This window comes from Antrostomus carolinensis, unplaced genomic scaffold, assembly GCF_000700745.2.
Source record: "Antrostomus carolinensis isolate BGI_N321 unplaced genomic scaffold, ASM70074v2 scaffold23285, whole genome shotgun sequence".
NCBI lineage: Eukaryota > Metazoa > Chordata > Aves > Caprimulgiformes > Caprimulgidae > Antrostomus > Antrostomus carolinensis.
This window is the reverse complement of record NW_010316127.1, coordinates 1-18,908: the sequence shown is the minus strand read 5'-3', so window position 1 is coordinate 18,908 and position 18,908 is coordinate 1. Positions and strand designations below refer to the sequence as shown.

The 18,908-nt window shown below is 51.9% G+C and overlaps 1 protein-coding gene across 1 annotated transcript; it reads left to right on the top strand.

Annotated features, from left to right (window-relative positions):
• Positions 1–4,646: 4,646 nt before the first annotated feature.
• Positions 4,647–17,734, top strand: PLEKHM1 (pleckstrin homology and RUN domain containing M1; the record flags this gene model as incomplete). The annotated part of the gene is made up of 6 exons (XM_010168188.1): positions 4,647–4,688; positions 8,192–8,439; positions 10,802–11,437; positions 13,068–13,443; positions 15,599–15,839; positions 16,826–17,734. Coding segments are annotated over exons 1-6 (2,452 nt in total), but the record flags the coding sequence as incomplete, so codon positions are not given.
• Positions 17,735–18,908: the final 1,174 nt, after the last annotated feature.

Below are 18,908 nucleotides of genomic sequence, written 5' to 3'. Positions count from 1 at the left end.
GGGGAGCGGTCAGGGGTGCAGTTATGGGGGTCAGGGGGTGCAGATATGGGTGCAGAGTGACAACAAGAGATGCCCCCCACCCCATGGCTGCCGACCCTTCCCCAGGCAGGCTCTGCCCACACCACCCCACCCAGGGGGCTGAGCCCCCCTGCGTGTCCCCCCATGGGGCTGGGGGGGGACCTGTGCCCCCGCACGCCCACGCTGTGGGTCAGAAGCTCCTTCCCACAGGGTCCCTGGGGGGGTTGATGGTGTCTGGTCCTCAATCTGCTCCCTCCAGCGCCGACACCCCAAACCTGTCTCCTTGTCCTGTCCCACGTGGAGATCCAGCACCTGTGGGACCCTCACAGATTCCTCTGACTTCCTGTGCGTTACCTTCCCCATAAATGACATTTTTTCACTTAAAATGAGCAGTTCCCAACGAGCTCTGAGTAATTCTTGTGTCCAGCAGAAAACATCGAGTTTAAAACACCAATTTTTTGTGCCTTATTTCCAGCGACCCCCCCCCTGCTTCCTGGATCTCCCCCCCTCGAGGGATGCGAGCTGCCCGCTGTGTCAGATGGCCACTGAATCAACCGGGAATCTCCAGCTCTGGGAATCCAAACCAACCCCAAAATCAGGGATATAAATACGGGAACATCCTTCCCCAACGCGCTGGGGGTTTCCCAACCCTTGTGTGGTGGGAAAATCAACCCTGGTTTTACCTGCGGCTCCAGCAAATCGCAGCCTGGTACAGGAACAGGCGACAGGCTCCAAGAAATCCTCATTTTTGGGTGTTTGAGGAACAGAATCTTGTCAGCGAGGGCAGCACCAGGAGCTCAGCACCTGCTTGTCCTGCTCCTGGGTGTCCTGCTCGGTGTGGTGGGGACAGAAGTTGGAGGGGTTCATCAGCACCGACTCTTCTCCACCCACCACCAGGTTTGTCAGCTGCAAGGAGGACATTTTTGGGGGACGAGGGTGGTGTGTCTGTCCCCGTCCCTTCCTCCAGCCCCGTGTTCCTGCAGTGGGGGCTGCGTCGCGCTGGGAAGGAGCTGAAGTTGGACCACGAGGGTCCAGCCGCCCTCACGAGCTGGGGCTCTGCTCTGACCCTGCCCTGACCTTTGTGGAATCACTGCTGAGGGGTTTTACCCTGTGCCAAGCCGAGCCCCTGGCCCTGCCAGCTGGCTGTCCTGCTCCTCCATGGCCTCAGCTGATATTTTGAGGGTGTGCACAGGCTCTGGGTGGGGAGCAGAAGCTTTCCTGGCTGTGTAGGAGGAGGGGTCTGTCCCCACATCACCCCTTGGACCTCCACCATCCCATCAAAGCCCTGGTTTCCCTCAGGGTGGAGGGTGACTGGTCCAACACTCGTGCTTGGAAAATGATGGGCTCGGTGTCCAGACCCTGAGTCACTGGTTCCCGCCGCCGTCCTGGGCTGTTGTTTTCCGTTTGTGAGGCATGAGCGGTGACCTGGCTGTTTATTTATAACCCAGAGAACGTCTCTGGTTGGGAGACCAAAAAGATCTGCTCTCCAGGACAAGGGGAGGGGTCTCTGCCTCTCCTGGGTACAAGACTTGATCTGAACAAACCCTTCCCAAAGAAGTGGGCTGTTTTGCAGCAGTTTGGTCAATAAGCAGCTCTGCTCTCATGCCGGTGACTCTCCTCCTCGGTAGGTTTGACCGCCCCAGCTCGCTGCTTGTTTTCATTTCTCACTTGTTTGATGTTCTTGCTTTGACTCGAGCTGTTGTTCTCTGCCTGTGTTGCCTCCAGGGTGGTGACTACTGGGAAACCATGTGGGGGGGGGGTGTTTTAACACTATAGATGTGCTTGGCTCTGTGTTTGCACATCCATCCCATCTCTTATCCTTTCGAGATCACAAAGAATAGTCATGGCTTTCCAGGATCTGCTTGGAAGTTCTCCAGAGCCCTCCAGGTCCTTCTGGAGCTGGCTAGCCTGGTGCCAGGGCTGCCAGTTCGATCTCTTGGTGTTTCACCAGAGTTGTGTTGGATGAAATCCACCTCGGAGCTGATTTGTTGCACTTGTTATTCAGGAAAATGCTGTCCCAACAGAAATGCTGGGACAAACTGGTCGGACTGGTCATGGTGGGAGTGGAGAGTCCCATAGTGGAGGTGGTTGAGTGGCCTCCTCAGCGACTCATCTCCTACAGACTCTGGGAGAGGTGATGCCGGCGAAGCAGCCTGTGTTTTGGGGGAATACCACTCGCTTGGTAAAATCTAGACAAGATCTTTGCAAAACCCCCTCTGTCACCCCCTCCCCTGTGACGGGGACACCGGGGTGGCTGATGTTGAGAGCACAGATGTCAGGTGCAGTCCTGGAGCTGAAACATCCACGCTGCCTCTCTGGGCATGAGAAATGCCACCCTGTGCCCACAGCTTGCTTCTCCCACCCTTGGGTCTCCCACTCCCAGCTCTAGCACCTTGGATTTATCTTGGGGTGGGGTGTGTTGCTTGTTTGCAGGAGTTGCTGGGCCCCGAGGAGCCTGAAACTCCCATGTAGAGAGCAGAGATGCGGATGGCTCTCTGTGGTCCTCATCAAATGCTGCTGTCACTTAGATGTCCCCTCACTCCCCCAAAAAACCCCCATCAGCACCTCAAGCCTCGGAGCCAGAGGTTAATGTTCTCGTAATCACTGCGCTCCCCCATTTCTGTGTTGCAACCCAGCGAGAGGAAATCTTATGACAAGTCATGGCAAAACCAGTTTCCTTTTCTATTAAATGGTCTGTGACTTCTGGAAACACTCAGGATCAGCCCAGGGTTTGTCCCCAAAGAGCTCTTGACCTGCTGCTCCGAGCAGGACCATCCGGTGCGGTATGTGCACAGGATGCTCCAGGTCTGGGATGCTCCGGATTCAGACTGCTCTGGGTTTAAGCTGCTCCAGATTTGGGCTGCTCTGGATTTGGACCATCGCTGTCTTCAGGACTTGCTGTGACCATGTAGGACCTGGTCTGCAAACCATGTTTTTGCCCTGCTTTGATGGCTCACAGTGCAGGGACAGGGGCAGGTTGAGGCCGTCAGCTCTGCTTGGGGGAGAGCTGTGGAGTTTTTGTGTTGGCTTGGTTATAAAATCTGAAATTTGATACCATACCAAGCTCCTTATCTGCTGTGGACATCCCCAAACCTTGGAGATCAACTGCTGGGCTCTGTCCTTCGCCGCTTGGATGGCAAAGCCACGACAAGTGCTTCCAGCTCAAGGGAATACGTTTCTTCTCCGATCTCTTACGCCCTGAGAAAGTTTTACGGCGGTAGCTGGTGCTGGAGCAGCTCTCGGGCACTTTGCAGCACCAGGACATGCTGTGTTTGAGCAGAGATGGAACCCTGTGATGGACACCTCACTGACAGCCGTGTTCTTCTGGAACAGGTTGGCCAGAGAAGCCGTGGCTGCTCCTCCCTGGAACGGTTCAAGGCCAGGTTGGATGAGGCTTTGAGCAACCTGGTCTAGTGGAAGGTGTCCCTGCTGCTGGCAGGGGGGTTGGGACTGGATGAGCTTTAAGGTCCTTTCCAACCCAAACCAGTCTGGGATTTTTATGATTCTTCGCTCACAGAGCCTCCAGGCACAGCTGGGTTTCAGCAGATGGCTCTGAAGAACAGGGCAGGTGGCCAAATGTCAGAAGTCAAAGGTCCCTTGTTGTCTGCAAACACCCCACAGCTGCAGCTGACCCCAGGGATGTTGCTGCTGCCAGCTCGGTTCTGCCTTTGCCGGTGTTTCCCATAGTGGGAGGGCACTGGTTTTTCTTTCTCTCCCACCAAAACCAGCTGCAGCAGAGCAGCTCTGCCATCTGCACCCCCCAGGAGCGGGGACATCCTGGCATTCATCTGCTTCCGAATGGAGCGACTGGAAACCTGATGGAGAACCTGATGAAGAACCTGATGGAGAACCTTCCTTCCCAGCTTCCCAGGCAGCTCTGTGCCATCAGGGCAACCACCCAGGCACCTCTTGAGAGCAAATACCAGAGAGATGAGCTGTTGTCACCTCTGCCCAGGGTCTGCTGGAGGGTGACACCCCTCTGTCTGGGCCACCTTAATGCCATTCACATGGGTTTTGGGTGCCACCATTCAGGCTCTCCCATAAATGCCTGTTTTGATGCCCTTGATGGCACCTGGGCATGGCAGTGTTGAAGGCCAGGTTGGATGAGGCTTTGAGCAACCTGGTCTAGTGGAAGGTGTCCCTGCTGATGGCAGGGGGGTTGGGACTGGATGATCTTTAAGGTCCCTTCCAACCCAAACGAGTCTGTGAGGCTGTGTAGAAACAAGAGAAGCAATCCCTGCCTCAGCGTCCGTCACTGCAAGCTTGACCAGGCTGGCGTCTCACCCAGGTTTAGGGGGTGCCAGCGGGCAGATTGCAAGGGTTAATTACTCCCTCTTGGAAGGGTTAATTACTCCCTCTTGCAAGGGTTAATTACTCCCTCTCAATCTCTTGGCCATGCTCTGTTTTGCCTGAAACTCGTGGTGTGGTGTTTCCATGTGGTCAGTGGCAGCGACCTGGCCGCGAGCTCTTGCGAAACGTCGTGTGTGACCTGAGCCTCTGGTGTGACACTGGGTGCCCTTCGTGTGGCTGGTGGGTGAGTTGTGAACCAAACGGGTGCTCAGATCTGCTCCTCCTCTTTCTCTCAAAGGTGACATGTGAAGGCAGCACAGGGAGCGGCAGCAGCTGAGATGCATTCGAGCCACGCCGATGACCCCAAGGAAGCCATACAGGTGAGCAAGACATCCCTCCACCCTCCCCAGATAGCTCCAGTTACTCCCCAGTGCAACTCCAGTTACCAACAAGGACATGGTAGGACTTGTCAGTGCTGCCAGCTGGGATTGGGATGGTTTACATGGGTGAAGGGTGGCTTGCTCTTTCCAGCAGAGAAAATCCTTGCTGGTTTGGCTGATGTGGGGGGTTCAATCACACCAGACTCTACCTGGGGGCTTTGCCCCTCGTGCCCCCCAAGCTTGCAGTGATGCACGTTGAGCCAGGGATTGCTTCTCTTCTGTTTCTACACAGCCTCACAGACTGCTTTGGGTTGGAAGGGTCCTTCAAGCTCATCCAGTTCCAACCCCCCTGCCAGCAGCAGGGACACCTTCCACTACCCCCCCACACTGCCCAGTGTGGGTCAGGGGAAGGTCCCCAGCGCTGATCTCTGGGTGAAGAACCATTACTGCTCTGTATATTTAGAATTTCCTTACCTACCTTTGGGAGTTTAAACACGTTTAACCAGCAAATTTCAAACCCAGCGGTTCAACCCGGGTGTTTAATTCATCCCAGAGCAGAATTAATTCGTGCGTGACAGATAAAATCACTTGCACTCTTTAATCCTGTTAGCACACGGCTGCTGCTCGCCGGCGGGTCGCTTGTGCTGTCAGATCTGTGGAGCAACTGGAAAACAGCTCCCACTGCAAAGGGGCACCCCCAAAACGAGCAGGGATAAGGTGTGTGTGTGTGTGTATGTCCCCCTTGGCTGTTGTTCTTGATCTAGCTGGTCAGCTGCTGGAAATCTTATTTAGATGCTAAAAAAAATATATATCTTAGGCTGAAAATTTAATATGGGCTTGTGCAACCAACCCAGGTTGGAGTCAAAATCTGCCCTGTCCCAGTTGCTGTTCAGAGTTTGCCTCGAATGCTGAAACATCAAATCACAGAATCATTAAGGTTGGAAAAGATCTCTGAGATCATCCAGTCCAACCATCACCCCACCACCACCGTGGCCCACTAACCCGTGTCCCCAAGGGCCCCTTCTACTCGTTTTTTAAATCCCTCCCTGAATTGTTTGGTGGAGTCCCAGCTGAACTGGCAGTGTTTGCTAAATGCCTGCTGGGAAGCACACCTTTCATTTTAAATGAGGTTTGATTGAGACATCCGGGCTCAGCTGGGTTAGAAACAAAAATAAAATAAATAAAATTCCTTCTTTCCACCAGCGTAAAATTGTTCCGTTCACTGAACTCACTTGGTTTTGACTCATGTGAGAACGAGGGAGGCAAAGCTGCTGGAAGGTAGAATTCCCACATTCCAGCTTCAACACCCACCCACTCTCCCCAAAGGCAGCAGCTACACCCCAACCATCCTTCCAAAAGCATCTTTTTTGGGGGGAGCTGGTCCCCAGCAGCACCCTGAGGTTAATCAATGCAGCCAAACTGCTGAGAGCACCATCCATGGCTTTGATTTCTGCTGGTGGGACTCATTAGGACTTTTCATAAGGGCAGTTAATGACAGAACAAGGGGAAATGGGTTTAAGCTGAAAGAGGGGAGGTTTAGATGAGATATTAGGAAGAAGTTCTTCACTGTGAGGGTGGTCAGACACTGGAACAGGTTGGCCAGAGAAGCTGTGGCTGCTCCTCCCTGGAAGTGTTCTCGGCCAGGTTGGATGAGGCTTTGAGCAACCTGGTCTAGTGGAAGGTGTCCCTGCTGCTGGCAGGGAGGTTGGGACTGGATGAGCTTTAAGGTCCCTTCCAACCCAAACCAGTCTGGGGTTCTATGATTAGTGTGCCACCTGGGCTGACCTGCAGGAATTCAAGCAGTATCACAGCCCTTACTATGGGTTCCCTCCGTGGAGTTTCTCATGTCTCACTCATGTTTATTTAATCCCTGTGTTTCTCCTGCTCAAAAAGCCAATTTCTTTTCCCCCCCTCCTCATCCTCTTAAAAATTTTGCTGTCTGCAGAGGAAACACCACACACTCTAAAGGCAATTCCAGCCACCCAGCGAGTCCTGTACTCATGATCTTGGCTGGGAGGATGAGCTCAAATCAAATCCTATCTGATTTTCAGGAGCATAGATCATTCTTCAGATATCAGCCATACCTCAAATGTCTATTAGGAGTCAATGAGCTAATCTCAGGGTAGGGGTAAGACATTCAAGTGTCTTGAACCTTCAAAATTGTCTTAAGCAACTGCAGAGTGGCAAGAAATAGATAAATGGCTGTTGATTTTCCAGGCGGCAGTTTAATTCTTCTGGCTAAATTTAGGTTATTGGGAAGTTGAGATTGGATGTGAGGAAGAATTTCTTTGCTGAAAGGGTTCTGAGGCATTGGAAGGGGTTGCCCAGGGCAGTGGTGGAGTCCCCATCCCTGGAGGGATTGAAGAGTCGTGTAGACACAGTGCTGAGGGACATGGGTTAGTCATAGGGGACTGGTCAGTGTTGGGTTCATGGTTGGACTCGATGAGCTTAAAGGGCTTTTCCAATCCAGGCAATGCTGGGATTGTGGGATGCAGGCTGGGAAAGTGGTGGGATGGATTCAGGAGAGCCCAGCTCCTACCTTTAAAAGCAAGACTCATCCCAAGTGACTATCTCAATAAATTAACTGTGCTGTCCCGCTTCTGTGTGTGGTTCTGGGACCAGCAGTGTCCCCGGGTTGGTGTGGTGGAAGGGAACAGTCCCCACTGAGGCAGCAGGAGGGAAAAACGGGGCAGATTTAACTGCTCACAGCTAAAAACTGGCAACGTTGGTCTGAGTTGGTTTATGCTTTGAAGAAAAAAAAGCTTGGGAAAAGCTTTGGAGGTGACAGAACACACCCGTGTTATTTTAAAATAAAATAGTCCTGAAAGGTCTTTTATGGCAGAGAAGAAGAGTTTGTCTTCAGGATTCATGTTGTAACCTGCTTTTCAAAGATTTTAAGAAATGTTTTAACAAGGATTGTTCTTTTCCAAAGGTTCCCTCCAAGGTTCCCTCCTTTGAGTTTCATTTCTCACCCATGTTTAGTTAATTCCTGTGTTTCCCCCACGCAAGCACCTGGAAAGAGCTGATTTCTTTTTCTCCCCCATCCTCTTAAGCAGTTTCATGTCTGCAGAGGAAGCACCACATGCTCTAAAGGCAACCCCAGCCACCCAGTGGGCTCCAAAACAGCAGCTAAAATTGTATAAATTATTCATTTTAAACATAATAATAGAATCATAGAATGGTTTGGATTGGAAGGGACCTTAAAGCTCATCCAGTCCCACCCCCCCTGCCAGCAGCAGGGACACCTTCCACTAGACCAGGTTGCTCAAAGCCTCATCCAACCTGGCCTTGAACACTTCCAGGGAGGAGCAGCCACAACTTCCTTGGGCAACCTAAGAGCCAGATGAACTGTGATGCCAAGAGTGTGAGTCCCCAACTTGACCAGTTCAGCTGTCGGTGCTGAGCTCAGCACAAGCCTTACAGTTTTTGAGCCCTTTTATATGAAATAAAATACCTCATACTTATTTTTTTAATAATCTGAGTGTGTACCTCCTGTCTTGCAGCTGATCAAGAAGCAACTGGTGAATGCCATCAAGGCGTTGCAGAAGCAGTACGTCACCTCGGATGCCATCGTAACCAGCGACGATGGGAACGCCAACACCCTCTGCAGCGCCCTGGAAGCTGTTTTTGTGCACGGGCTGAAGGCAAAGCACATAAAGCCAGAGAGTGGGGGGAAAGGAAAGAAAACAGGAGGTCGGGGACCACTTCCCCAACCTGTCTTCTGGGGTTTGCTGAAGAGCATCACCCATCGGTGAGTGCCCGTCCCTGCCCAGAGGTGTCTGTGCGCTCGGGTTTGTCCCGTCTCTCTGCTGCAAAAGCCACAAAATTCAGGGAATCACAGAATGACAGAATGGTGGGGTTGGAAGAGACCTCTGGAGATCATCCAGTCCAACCTCCCTACCAAAGCAGGTGAACAGGAAGGTGGCTCGATGGAAGGATAGGGCTCTACCCCATCCTGTGTGCTCAGACCCATCGGTCGGAGGGAGAGATGCTCTCGCAGGGTGTCTCAGGGCTCCCGGGACCACTGGGACCTGAAGGTAGGAGAGTAAAGCTCCTGCAGTGACAAGTGATGCAGGACATGGCACCCAGCACAGCCCCACCCAGTGTCTGCAAGGGTTAAAGTGTGTCCAGTGTTGGGCCCCTGAGTCCAAGAAGGACATGGAGGTGCTGGAGCGTGTCCAGAGAAGGGCAGCGGAGCTGGGGAAGGGTCTGGAGCACAAGTGTGCTGAGTTCCCTTGTGGCTGAGGGAACTGGGGGTGTTGAGCCTGGAGAAAAGGAGGCTGAGGGGAGACCTTGTGGATCTGTTCAAGTCCCTTGGAGGAGGGTGGAGAGAGGTGGGGGTGGGTCTGTTCAACCAAGGCCCAAGGGACAGGACAAGAGGAAATGGGCTCCAGTTGTGGCCAGGGCAGTTGAGATGGGATGTGAGGAAGAATTTCTTTGCTGAAAGGGTTCTGAGGCATTGGAAGGGGTTGCCCAGGGCAGTGGTGGAGTCCCCATCCCTGGAGGGATTGAAGAGTCGTGTAGACACAGTGCTGAGGGACATGGGTTAGTCGGGGACTGGTCAGTGTTAGGTTTATGGTTGGACTTGATGATCTTAAAGGTCTTTTCCAACCAAAACAATTCTATGAGTCTGTGCTTCTAAATCTCCTCTCTTCTTTTGGATGTCTTTTCCAACCTTAATGATTCATAAAGTAGTTTGGTTGGAAAAGACCCTTATGATCATCTAGTCCAACCATAAATTCTATGATTTAGATGTGAGCCCACGTCCCCAGACAGTCAAGGAATGAAACACCACTGCCAGCTAAGTGCATACCCCTTCCTTATTTTATTTTGGGGTGCCAGGCTGTAAATGGGAACTCCCTGGTGGGACCTTGGTGACCACACTGACCTACAGCAGTGATGGGTTACGGGATGCATGACACAGGGATCTGGACCTGATCCTACTTGGGATGCTTGTTCTCCATGTCCCAGCCAGGATGAACATCCCTGACCTGCTGTGTGAGCTCTGAGGAGGTTGCTCCTGGGGTTACTGGCTGGGGTTTTTCTGAGCCACTCCCTAAGCAGAGTTCTCCCACGCTCAATAACAGCCCACACACAAATAGTTTTGAAAGCTTCATAAAACACCATCAACAACTCTTGAATTATGAACCAGCAGATGAAAATAACTCTTTCACATGCTACGGGGGATATTTTTGTGCCCTTTGAAGGTTTTTTTTAGTTCTTTCTTGAGAGACAGATTTAAAACAAAAAAAAAACAACTTTAGAAAAGTTTTGCTCTTGTTTTTGTAGCATCTCCAGTGCCAATGGGAGCTGGGACTGGGGGGGATCAGGGAGCGCGGGGTCACTGTTGGATTTTCAGGGAATATGGTTGAAATCACGAGACTGAGGTTGTTTGAGGAGCTCAACCTGACTTGGGGGTTTTTTGGGGGCTGCTGCAGCAGTTTTCACTGTTTTGGCTGATTTTAAATTTGAAGTTAGGATTTAAGACACACAGTTGTCACCAAGGAGTATCCAGCCAGAGCATGTCCCACCATCGTGCAGGGACAACAGGAATTTAGGTTTAGGTTTAGATGAGATATTAGGAAGAAATTGTTTGGTGTGAGGGTGGTGAGACAGTGTCCCAGGTTGGCCAGAGAAGCTGTGGCTGCTCCTCCCTGGAAGTGTTGAAGGCCAGGCTGGATGAGGCTTTGAGCAACCTGGTCTAGTGGAAGGTGTCCCTGCTGCTGGCAGGGGGGTTGGGACTGGATGAGCTTTAAGGTCCCTTCCAACCCAAACCAGTCTATTAATTTCCCTGTCTGCCTTGGTCCAGGGCAAGCGATGCATGGGAGATGCCTCCAGCCAGAGAGAGGAGGAGCACCCAGACCTGCTGGGGTCATTACCAATATATTTAGCTTTGGGGCATTCAGGAGCAATTTTTTCTCCATGAGAAACCACTTTTTCTGTGGAGAAAAGAGATTTTCCACAACCTTTTTTTTACCCAATTCCTAAACTCCCCATAGCAAAGCAGGTTGAGCAGTTCCTGATGGAGAATCTACTCCTCCTGCCCCCTGTGATGGACCAAAACCGGAGCCTCTCACATCCTATTCTGTTCTTTTTTTTTCCCTTTCCCTCAGAAATATTGTCTCAGAGCTGGAACAACTCATCTTCATCAATACAGACGTGGGTCGCTGCCGAGCCTGGCTGAGGCTGGCTCTGAACGATGGCCTCATGGAGTGTTACTTGAAGCTGCTGCTGCGGGAGAGGTCCCGGCTGCCCGAGTTCTACCAGGCGACTGCTCTGCTCTTGGATGCTGAAGAGTGCGAGTTTCTCCTTAGCTACTTGCAGGGTTTATCATCCTTAACCTTCGAGCTCTCCTATAAATCAGCAGTTTTAAACGAGTGGACCATCACCCCTCTGTCCCTGTCAGGTCTGTGTCCTGTTTCAGAGCTGCTGGAACCACTCACATCCTCAACATCTGAACCCCACAGAAAAGCATCGCTGGGTTCCATCTCCCAATCATCAGGGTCGGATGAGATCGAGATTCAACCTTCTGTCCTACCCATCAGCAAAGCCTGCAGCAAAATCAAGCTCACATCGTCCTCCTTGAGCCTCAACACCACGAGCTCATCCCAGCTCTCCTCCAGCCTGGGCTCTGACAGCGTCCTCCCGGCTCCCTGCGCCCGCAGTCCGGAGCGGAGCGATGAGCCGCTCTCCTGTGACTCCGACCTGGGGACAGCCACCACCAAGGACCTGGACCAGTCACTGCAAGAGTGAGTCTTCTCCCAGATCTCCTCTTCAAAGGGATTTTTAACCCTCTCTTAGGTTTTATTTATTTTTCTTGCTACAGGCAAGAACGCTTTCTCCTCTGTTTTTCTTTAACAAGCTTTTTTTTCCTGCTGGAAAAAGCCTGAAAGGTAAAAAACACTCAGAACAGCTTGCTGGGACCTCGCTGCCACAGCAAAGGAGCCCCCAGCCACTGAAGTGTGTGTCTGTCCTCTTTACTGGGGTAATACACGTCAAAAAAATGCTGCTCCCTGGTCTCAGGAATGTCACATCTCCCTGGAATACGCTGGAGGATGCTCCAGGGCTTTCTACGGGGGAAAGAAATGAATTTAGTCGCAGGAAAGGGTTATAATTTGCAGCTTCGTCAGACAATTTAGAGGAGGGAGGTTGTTAGTTTGTCATCCTCGTGATTAATTTCTGCCAAACACCCAGCACAAAGATTTCCAGTGGGTTGTATAAGCTCTGAGTAGTCAGTAAATATTTTCCCTGCCTCTCCGAAGGGGCCTGGCCTCGGGGTGCTGATTGGCAAAGGCACCTTCTTCCCAGTGAGGGTCTTTGGGAGGGTTTAGAGTCACAGTCTGTCCTTCCCCATCGATAACAGCGTCGTTACCTACCTCTAGGGTTTTGTATTTGAAGGTGATCCTGGAAGAATCTGCCTTGATTGGATTAAACTCATGATAGAAAGACATTGGTTTGAATTTTAATCTTGGGTTGGTTTAATTCAGCTGAACTGGTGGTGAAGCGGGGGCATGGGAACGGCGTCTTGGCTGACCGAGCTTCACTAATTGCTCATTAATGATTAGGAAAACATTTGGCACATGATCCGTGGCTGGAGATGTGTCCAGGAGCTGTACGTGGGGCTCTGGGGAGCACCCAGTGCTCTCCCTCCCTTAAGAAGTGTCCATCAGAAGGAAATTAAAGCCCATTAACAGGTGTAATTAGGAAACGTGGTCTTTGCAGGCAGGGGCTTTGCCTGCAGTGGGGTCGACTGTGGCTCCGTAGGGCAAAAATCACTCGGTTTTCTGTTCTCAGGGCCGGTGCCACAGGGGGTTTTTTGCAGCCGTGTGGTGCTGCCAGCCCACAGGAGCCAAGCAGTGATGCTGAGCCCTTGTTTTGGGTGCTTAGCATTTCATAGAATCATAGAATCATAGAATGGTTTGGGTTGGAAGGGACCTTAAAGCTCATCCAGTCCCAACCCCCCTGCCATCAGCAGGGACACCTTCCACTAGACCAGGTTGCTCAAAGCCTCATCCAGCCTGGCCGAGAACACTTCCAGGGAGGAGCAGCCACAGCTTCTCTGGCCAACCTGGGACACTGTCTCACCACCCTCACAGTGAAGAACTTCTTCCTAATATCTAAGCTAAACCTCCCCTCTTTCAGCTTAAACCCATTTCCCCTTGTTCTGTCATTAACTGCCCTTAGGAAAAGTCCCTCCCCAGCCTTCCTGGAGCCCCTTCAGGTACTGGGAGGCCGCTATAAGATCTCCCTGGAGCCTTCTCTTCTCCAGGCTGAACAGCCCCAACTCTTTCAGCCTGTCCTCATAGGAACCATAACTGGGGGTTTTTATACATTCTGTTAACGTAGCAACATTCAAACCGGTCACTTTTCTATTTCCAGGGTGTTGTCTGAGTTCAGCAAAACCAAACCAAGCCTGGAAACCCCAGAGGGAGGGCTGGTCCCCAGCGTGCAGCCCACCTGCCCCCCAGCTGCATCCTCCATCCTCCCAGCACCATCCCACGGAGCTCATCAGCAATCACCTCCCACCACCAACAGTCCACGCTCCCCTCAGGTGGGTGACACGGTGACCACCAGCAATGGGGATGGAGATGCAGCCCCACAAGCTGACGGCCCGGCTGGTGTTTCGGCCACGCGACGTGGTGGTCCCAGCAGAGGAGAAATAAGCCGAAGTGACACAGTTGGCAGCAGTGATTCCAGCCAGCCCATCCGCAGCCCCACGGCTGAATATCTCCTCTCTCCACTGCTGGCTTGTCCGGTAGGTGTTACAGCTCATTTGCTATTGAACTCCTTGTTTTTCTGCTTCCTGACCAGCACATCTAGTGGAAAAGGAAAATAAAACCAGTGACAGCTTCTGAATATGCCTCACTTTCTCCAAACTCTCATCTTCTGTGCTGCTTCCAGTCTCCTGATGGCAAGTCAGGTGTAAGCCATGCTCCCCGCTCCATGAGCATCTCCCTGGACCTCGTGGAGCTGTGTCCATGCAGCCACTCTGGGAGAAATCAGTTCAAAGTCGATATTCCCTGGTAAAAGAGGCACCAAAGCTTTTGCAAACCTGCCTGGGCTGCCAGTGGTTCCTCCCCAGGAGTGACTGTGACAGGAAGCTTTTGGTTTTGTTAAGGATATCTGAAGGGTGCTGAGCTCTTGCACAGATCTGGCCATAAACTCTGTGTGAGCTGATAAAACAGCCCGAGAGTCGAGTTTCTCATGGGGACTTTTCTTTCATTTATGGTCCATGTAAGAAGCAGAGGAAAAGGGTTGACTGGACAGGAAACAAATTGCAGTTTTCCAGTGGAACAATATTCACACAACACATCTGTTCCCAGAGCAGGATGGTGTTCCCTGGTGCTTAGGCTGAGCTTAACCAGTGGAGGGTTTCCCCTGCTGCTGCCGAGGAGCTGATCCACTCTGCTTGTGCTTTTAGGAAACTCTGTGAACAACCCTGTCCCCTGGTTAATTTGTTGCTGACTTTTCCATCCTGGTTCCTATTGTTTCCATCCTGGTTACCATCATTTCCGTCCTAGTCCCCATCATTTCCATCCTGGTTCCTCTCATTTCCATCCTGGTTCCTCTCATTTCCGTCCTAGTTCCCATCATTTCCGTCCTAGTTCCCATCATTTCTGTCCTAGTTCCCATCATTTCCATCCTGGTTCCCATTGTTTCCATCCTAGTTCCCATCATTTCCATCCTGGTTCCCATTGTTTCCATCCTAGTTCCCATAATTTCCATCCTGGTTCCTCTCATTTCCTTCCTAGTTCTCATCATTTCATCCTGGTTCCCATTGTTTCCACCCTGGTTCCCTTTGTTTCCACCCCGGTTCCTATCGTTTCCATCCCACTGAGGTGAGGATATACTTCATACTCCCCCATACTTCTCTTTTTGCTCCCTCCCAGTTATCCCATTTCTGCTGCTTCCTGGTGGCACTGGGCCCATCTCATCTCATCCATGTGTAACTTACGGTGTCAACAGGAAATTCCCCCCCATTTCACCTGACTCATGGACCAACCTGCGTTCCTGGTCCAGCTGTAGAACCTGGGAGCTGCACCAAAGCCACTCATGATCCTCCACAGGGTGGTTGTGGCTCTTCTGCTGTCACTTCGGTCATTGTTCACAATAAAAGGCTCTAAAAAGCAGATGAGGACAGTTAAGAGGTGGTTCTTGGTGGGATGCAGCCCTGGAAGAGATGAGCTGGGTCTAGGGAAGCTGCCAGAGCACTGAGCTGGGTTGTGTTTTGCTCCTGGTGTTGGTTTGGGGACCTTGTCCCAGAACCTCATTCCATTCTTGTAGCCAGAAAAGCTCCTGGAGAAATTAACAGCCATGTTTTCTTTCAACTTAACGAGCTTTCTTCTGCTTGTGGGTCTCATCCCCTCCTGACATACAGAGACAAAGGTGCCCTCTCCCTTCCCTGCCTCACTTTTTACCTGTACTGACCAGACCTGGTGTTGTAGCATCTGCTTGTGAGCTGTAGGTCTGTATTTCATCCTGGACATCTTCTCTGCACCTCTCCCCATCTCTGTTCTTCCTAAAACAAGGATGATGCCACTGCTCCAGGTGACCTCCTACCCTTCCATGGCCAGGCTGGCTTTTCTTGGACCAAATATCCCATCTGTGGTTGCTGCAGGGAATGTGCTGCAGGGAATGTGCTCTCCCTCCCCCTGAGCTTCTCCATGATTTTATGGGGGAGAGAACTGATCAATTTTGGAATTTATAATCCAAATATTTGCCAGCTGCCAACACAATCCCATGGAGTGGAGAGCAGGGGACAATCCCTGTGGGAATCCAGTCAGGTTGGGATTGAGTCTGCACGGGAGCAGCCCCCGTGGAGGGGTCACTGTGAACACATGTGTTTGAGGGGCACAGGGTGATCAATAAGTTTGACAATGAATTTCTTTTTTCTGTATTGATTTTAACAGAAAAGAAAGAGCTGGATCTCAGAAGATGATTTCTACAGACCTTCTCCAGGAGAAGGCAGCCAAAGCACAGCCAGCACCAATGGCTTTGGGCCAGAAGGGGCTGGTGAAGGTCTGGCCCCAGGGCTCATTAGTGCTCTTGACTTGGAGAGGCTGTCGGTGCCGTCCTCGGAGAGCAGGAAACCCCAAATGTCACCTGAACGGGAACAAAAGGGCTTCAGCGTTGTCCATCGCAGGCAGATGGGTACGTCCCACCCTCCCCTCTCCTGCTTTCTTCACTGAGCAGCACTCAGGGGCAGGGGGGGTGTTTTGGGTGATGGGCTTTGTGTCCAGTTCTGGGCCCCACAGTTCAGGAAGGACAGGGAACTGCTGGAGAGAGTCCAGCACAGAGCCACCAAGATGATGAAGGGAGTGGAGCATCTCCCTGCTGAGGAAAGGCTGAGGGAGCTGGGGCTCTTTAGCTTGGAGAAGAGGAGACTGAGGGGTGACCTCATTAATGCTTATAAATATGTAAAGGTGAATGTCAGGAGGATGGAGCCAGGCTCTTCTCAGTGATGCCCAATGGTAGGACAAGGGGCAATGGGTGTGAGCTGGAACACAGGAGGTTCTGCTTCAACTTGAGAAGAAACTTCTTTCCAGTGAGGGTGCCAGAGCCCTGGGACAGGCTGCCCAGGGAGGGTGTGGAGTCTCCTTCTCTGGAGACATTCAAAACCCACCTGGACGCCTTCCTGTGTGATCTCATTGAGGTTCCTGCTCTGGCAGGGGGTTGGACTGGATGATCTTTGAGGTCCCTTCCAATCCCCAACATTCTGTGATTCTGTGATGGGCTCTTTGGGAAGCACAGTTTGCCATCGCTGAGGTCGTGGCACCACTAAAAGCTCCAGAAGATGGTGGGACAGCTGTCCTTGGTGTGGCTGAGCCCATGGTGGCTCTGGTGGGAAGAGTTTTAGGAGGACAGGAGGTGTGCTGGGTGTCTCTGTCCACCCTGTGGGACATGTTTTCCTTTATGCCATCCCACTCATCCTCACCCTCAAAACCCAAACACATGCCAGCAGATAATGGAGATGGAACAAGCAGGTCATGTGAACTCCTGCCCCATCCCACCATCCACCAGGATCAGCTCTCAAAGCTGCCATGCCTCTGGTTGCTCACTGCAAGCCACCCCTTGGCTTTTCTCTCTCCATCAGCTTCTTTTTTTGGTTAAACTGAGACAATCTACTTTTGCCTCAGGTCTTTCCAACCCGTTCCGAGGACTCCTGAAGCTGGGCAGCCTGGAGCGGAGAGGAGCCATGGGGATATGGAAGGAGTTCTCCTGTGAGCTGTCACCGCTGGAGCTCCGGCTCTTCTTGGACCACGAGGACAGGATCTGTGTGGAGAACTATTCCCTGCTGCGGTGCGAGGCGCTGGCGCTGACGCACTCGGACGGCCGTTTCGAGCTGGTTTTCTTGGGGAAGAAGCTCTACCTACGAGCTCCTTCTCGAGATGAAGCTGAGGACTGGCTGGACAGGATCCGTGAGGCGCTGCACAAGTGCCGGCCTCAGCTAGAGGAGGAGGAGTGGGAGACACTAGAGTATCCAGAAGATGGTGGTGAAGGTCAGCCCATCCAAAATGACTCTTCTGCTCTTCTCCAGTACAGTGACACAACTGGGAACAGCTTTGACTGGACTCCAGTTCATGAACCGGAGCTGGATGCAATAAAAGAAGCTGTTCTGTACGTGGACGTAGACAAAACCTGGGTCCCCTTTATTTTTTCCCTGTCTCTAGAAACTTTGAAGTGCTTCAAAGTCAGAAACAACGATAAAATTTTAAGCAACAGTTACGGTATAGAGACCATCCAGGACATTCTTCCAGACACGAGCCTTGGGGGACCTGCGTTCTTCAAAGTCATCACCTCCAAAGCTGTCCTGAAGCTGCAGGCTGAGAACGCAGAGGAAGCAGCTTCGTGGAGGGAGCTGGTCCGAGGGGTGCTCATGTCCTACCTGGAGAGCGCCGAGGAGGCACTGACGCTGGGTGGCAGCTTGGATGGGCAATCCCAGGTCATCTTGAAGAACATTGTGAAGGAGAATGGCTTCTTGTTGCAATACCTGGTGGCCATCCCCATGGAGAAGGGTCTGGACTCGCAGAGCTTCATCTGTGCAGGTATATCTATCTTGGCTTGTCGAAAAACCCAGCTCCATCTTGGAGGATGATGTTGCCTTTGTTCAGATTAATGAGGTGACATCAAATTAAAGAATCATAGAATCATTTTGGTTGGAAAAGACCTTTAAGATCATCAAGTCCAACCATGAACCCAACACTGACCAGTCCCCTATGACTAACCCATGTCCCTCAGCACTGTGTCTACACGACTCTTCAATCCCTCCAGGGATGGGGACTCCACCACTGCCCTGGGAAACCCCTTCCAATGCCTCAGAACCCTTTCAGCAAAGAAATTCTTCCTCACATCCCATCTCAACTGCCCTGGGCACAACTGGAGCCCATTTCCTCTTGTCCTGTCCCTTGGGCCTTGGTTGAACAGACCCACCCCCACCTCTCTCCACCCTCCTCCAAGGGACTTGCACAGAGCCACAAGGTCTCCCCTCAGCCTCCTTTTCTCCAGGCTCAACAACCCCAGTTCCCTCAGCCACAAGGGAACTCAGCACACTTGTGCTCCAGACCCTTCCCCAGCTCCGTTGCCCTTCTGTGGACACGCTCCAGAGAGGACTCTCAGTCCTGCCAACCCATTGCAGACCAGCTGCTGGTTTTCCCATCCAAAGCCCTTTGGTGGGGCTTCACATCCCGAATCAGTGCCACATTTGATGGTCTTTGTGCACAGGGTGAGTCCCCCCATGCTGAATCCCCATCCCATCGCATCCCAGGTCCAACTGGGCTGCTACTGGGCTCCTGTTTAAGATGTTTATGGTATAGACAGTGATGGGTCTTGGCTTGAAGGCTACTTTAGATGGACCAAGAAGCTCAGGACTCTCTTCCTGGGTATTTTGTGGCCCCAACCTGCAGGGAAAGTGCAATCAGGAGCAAAGGCAGTTTTTCCGGTGAGGCAGCGTGCGGGTGAAGGTTGCAGTGGGTGTAACTCCAGTGCCAGCCTGGTTTTACAAAACATTTTACAAAACATCGGGTGAACCTTCTGCTGAGGCCTCTCGGCACACGGGGCGATGCTGCGTTAGGAGGATAACACGGGCTGACCTCCACGGGGGGTATAATTTGTTCTTTACCTTCGTTAGTTAATTAAACTCCAGCTTTCTCTCCTGCTTCAATTATATTTTTTATGCCCTCCAGCAGATTTGGTTTTCACAGAATCACAGAATGTCAGGGA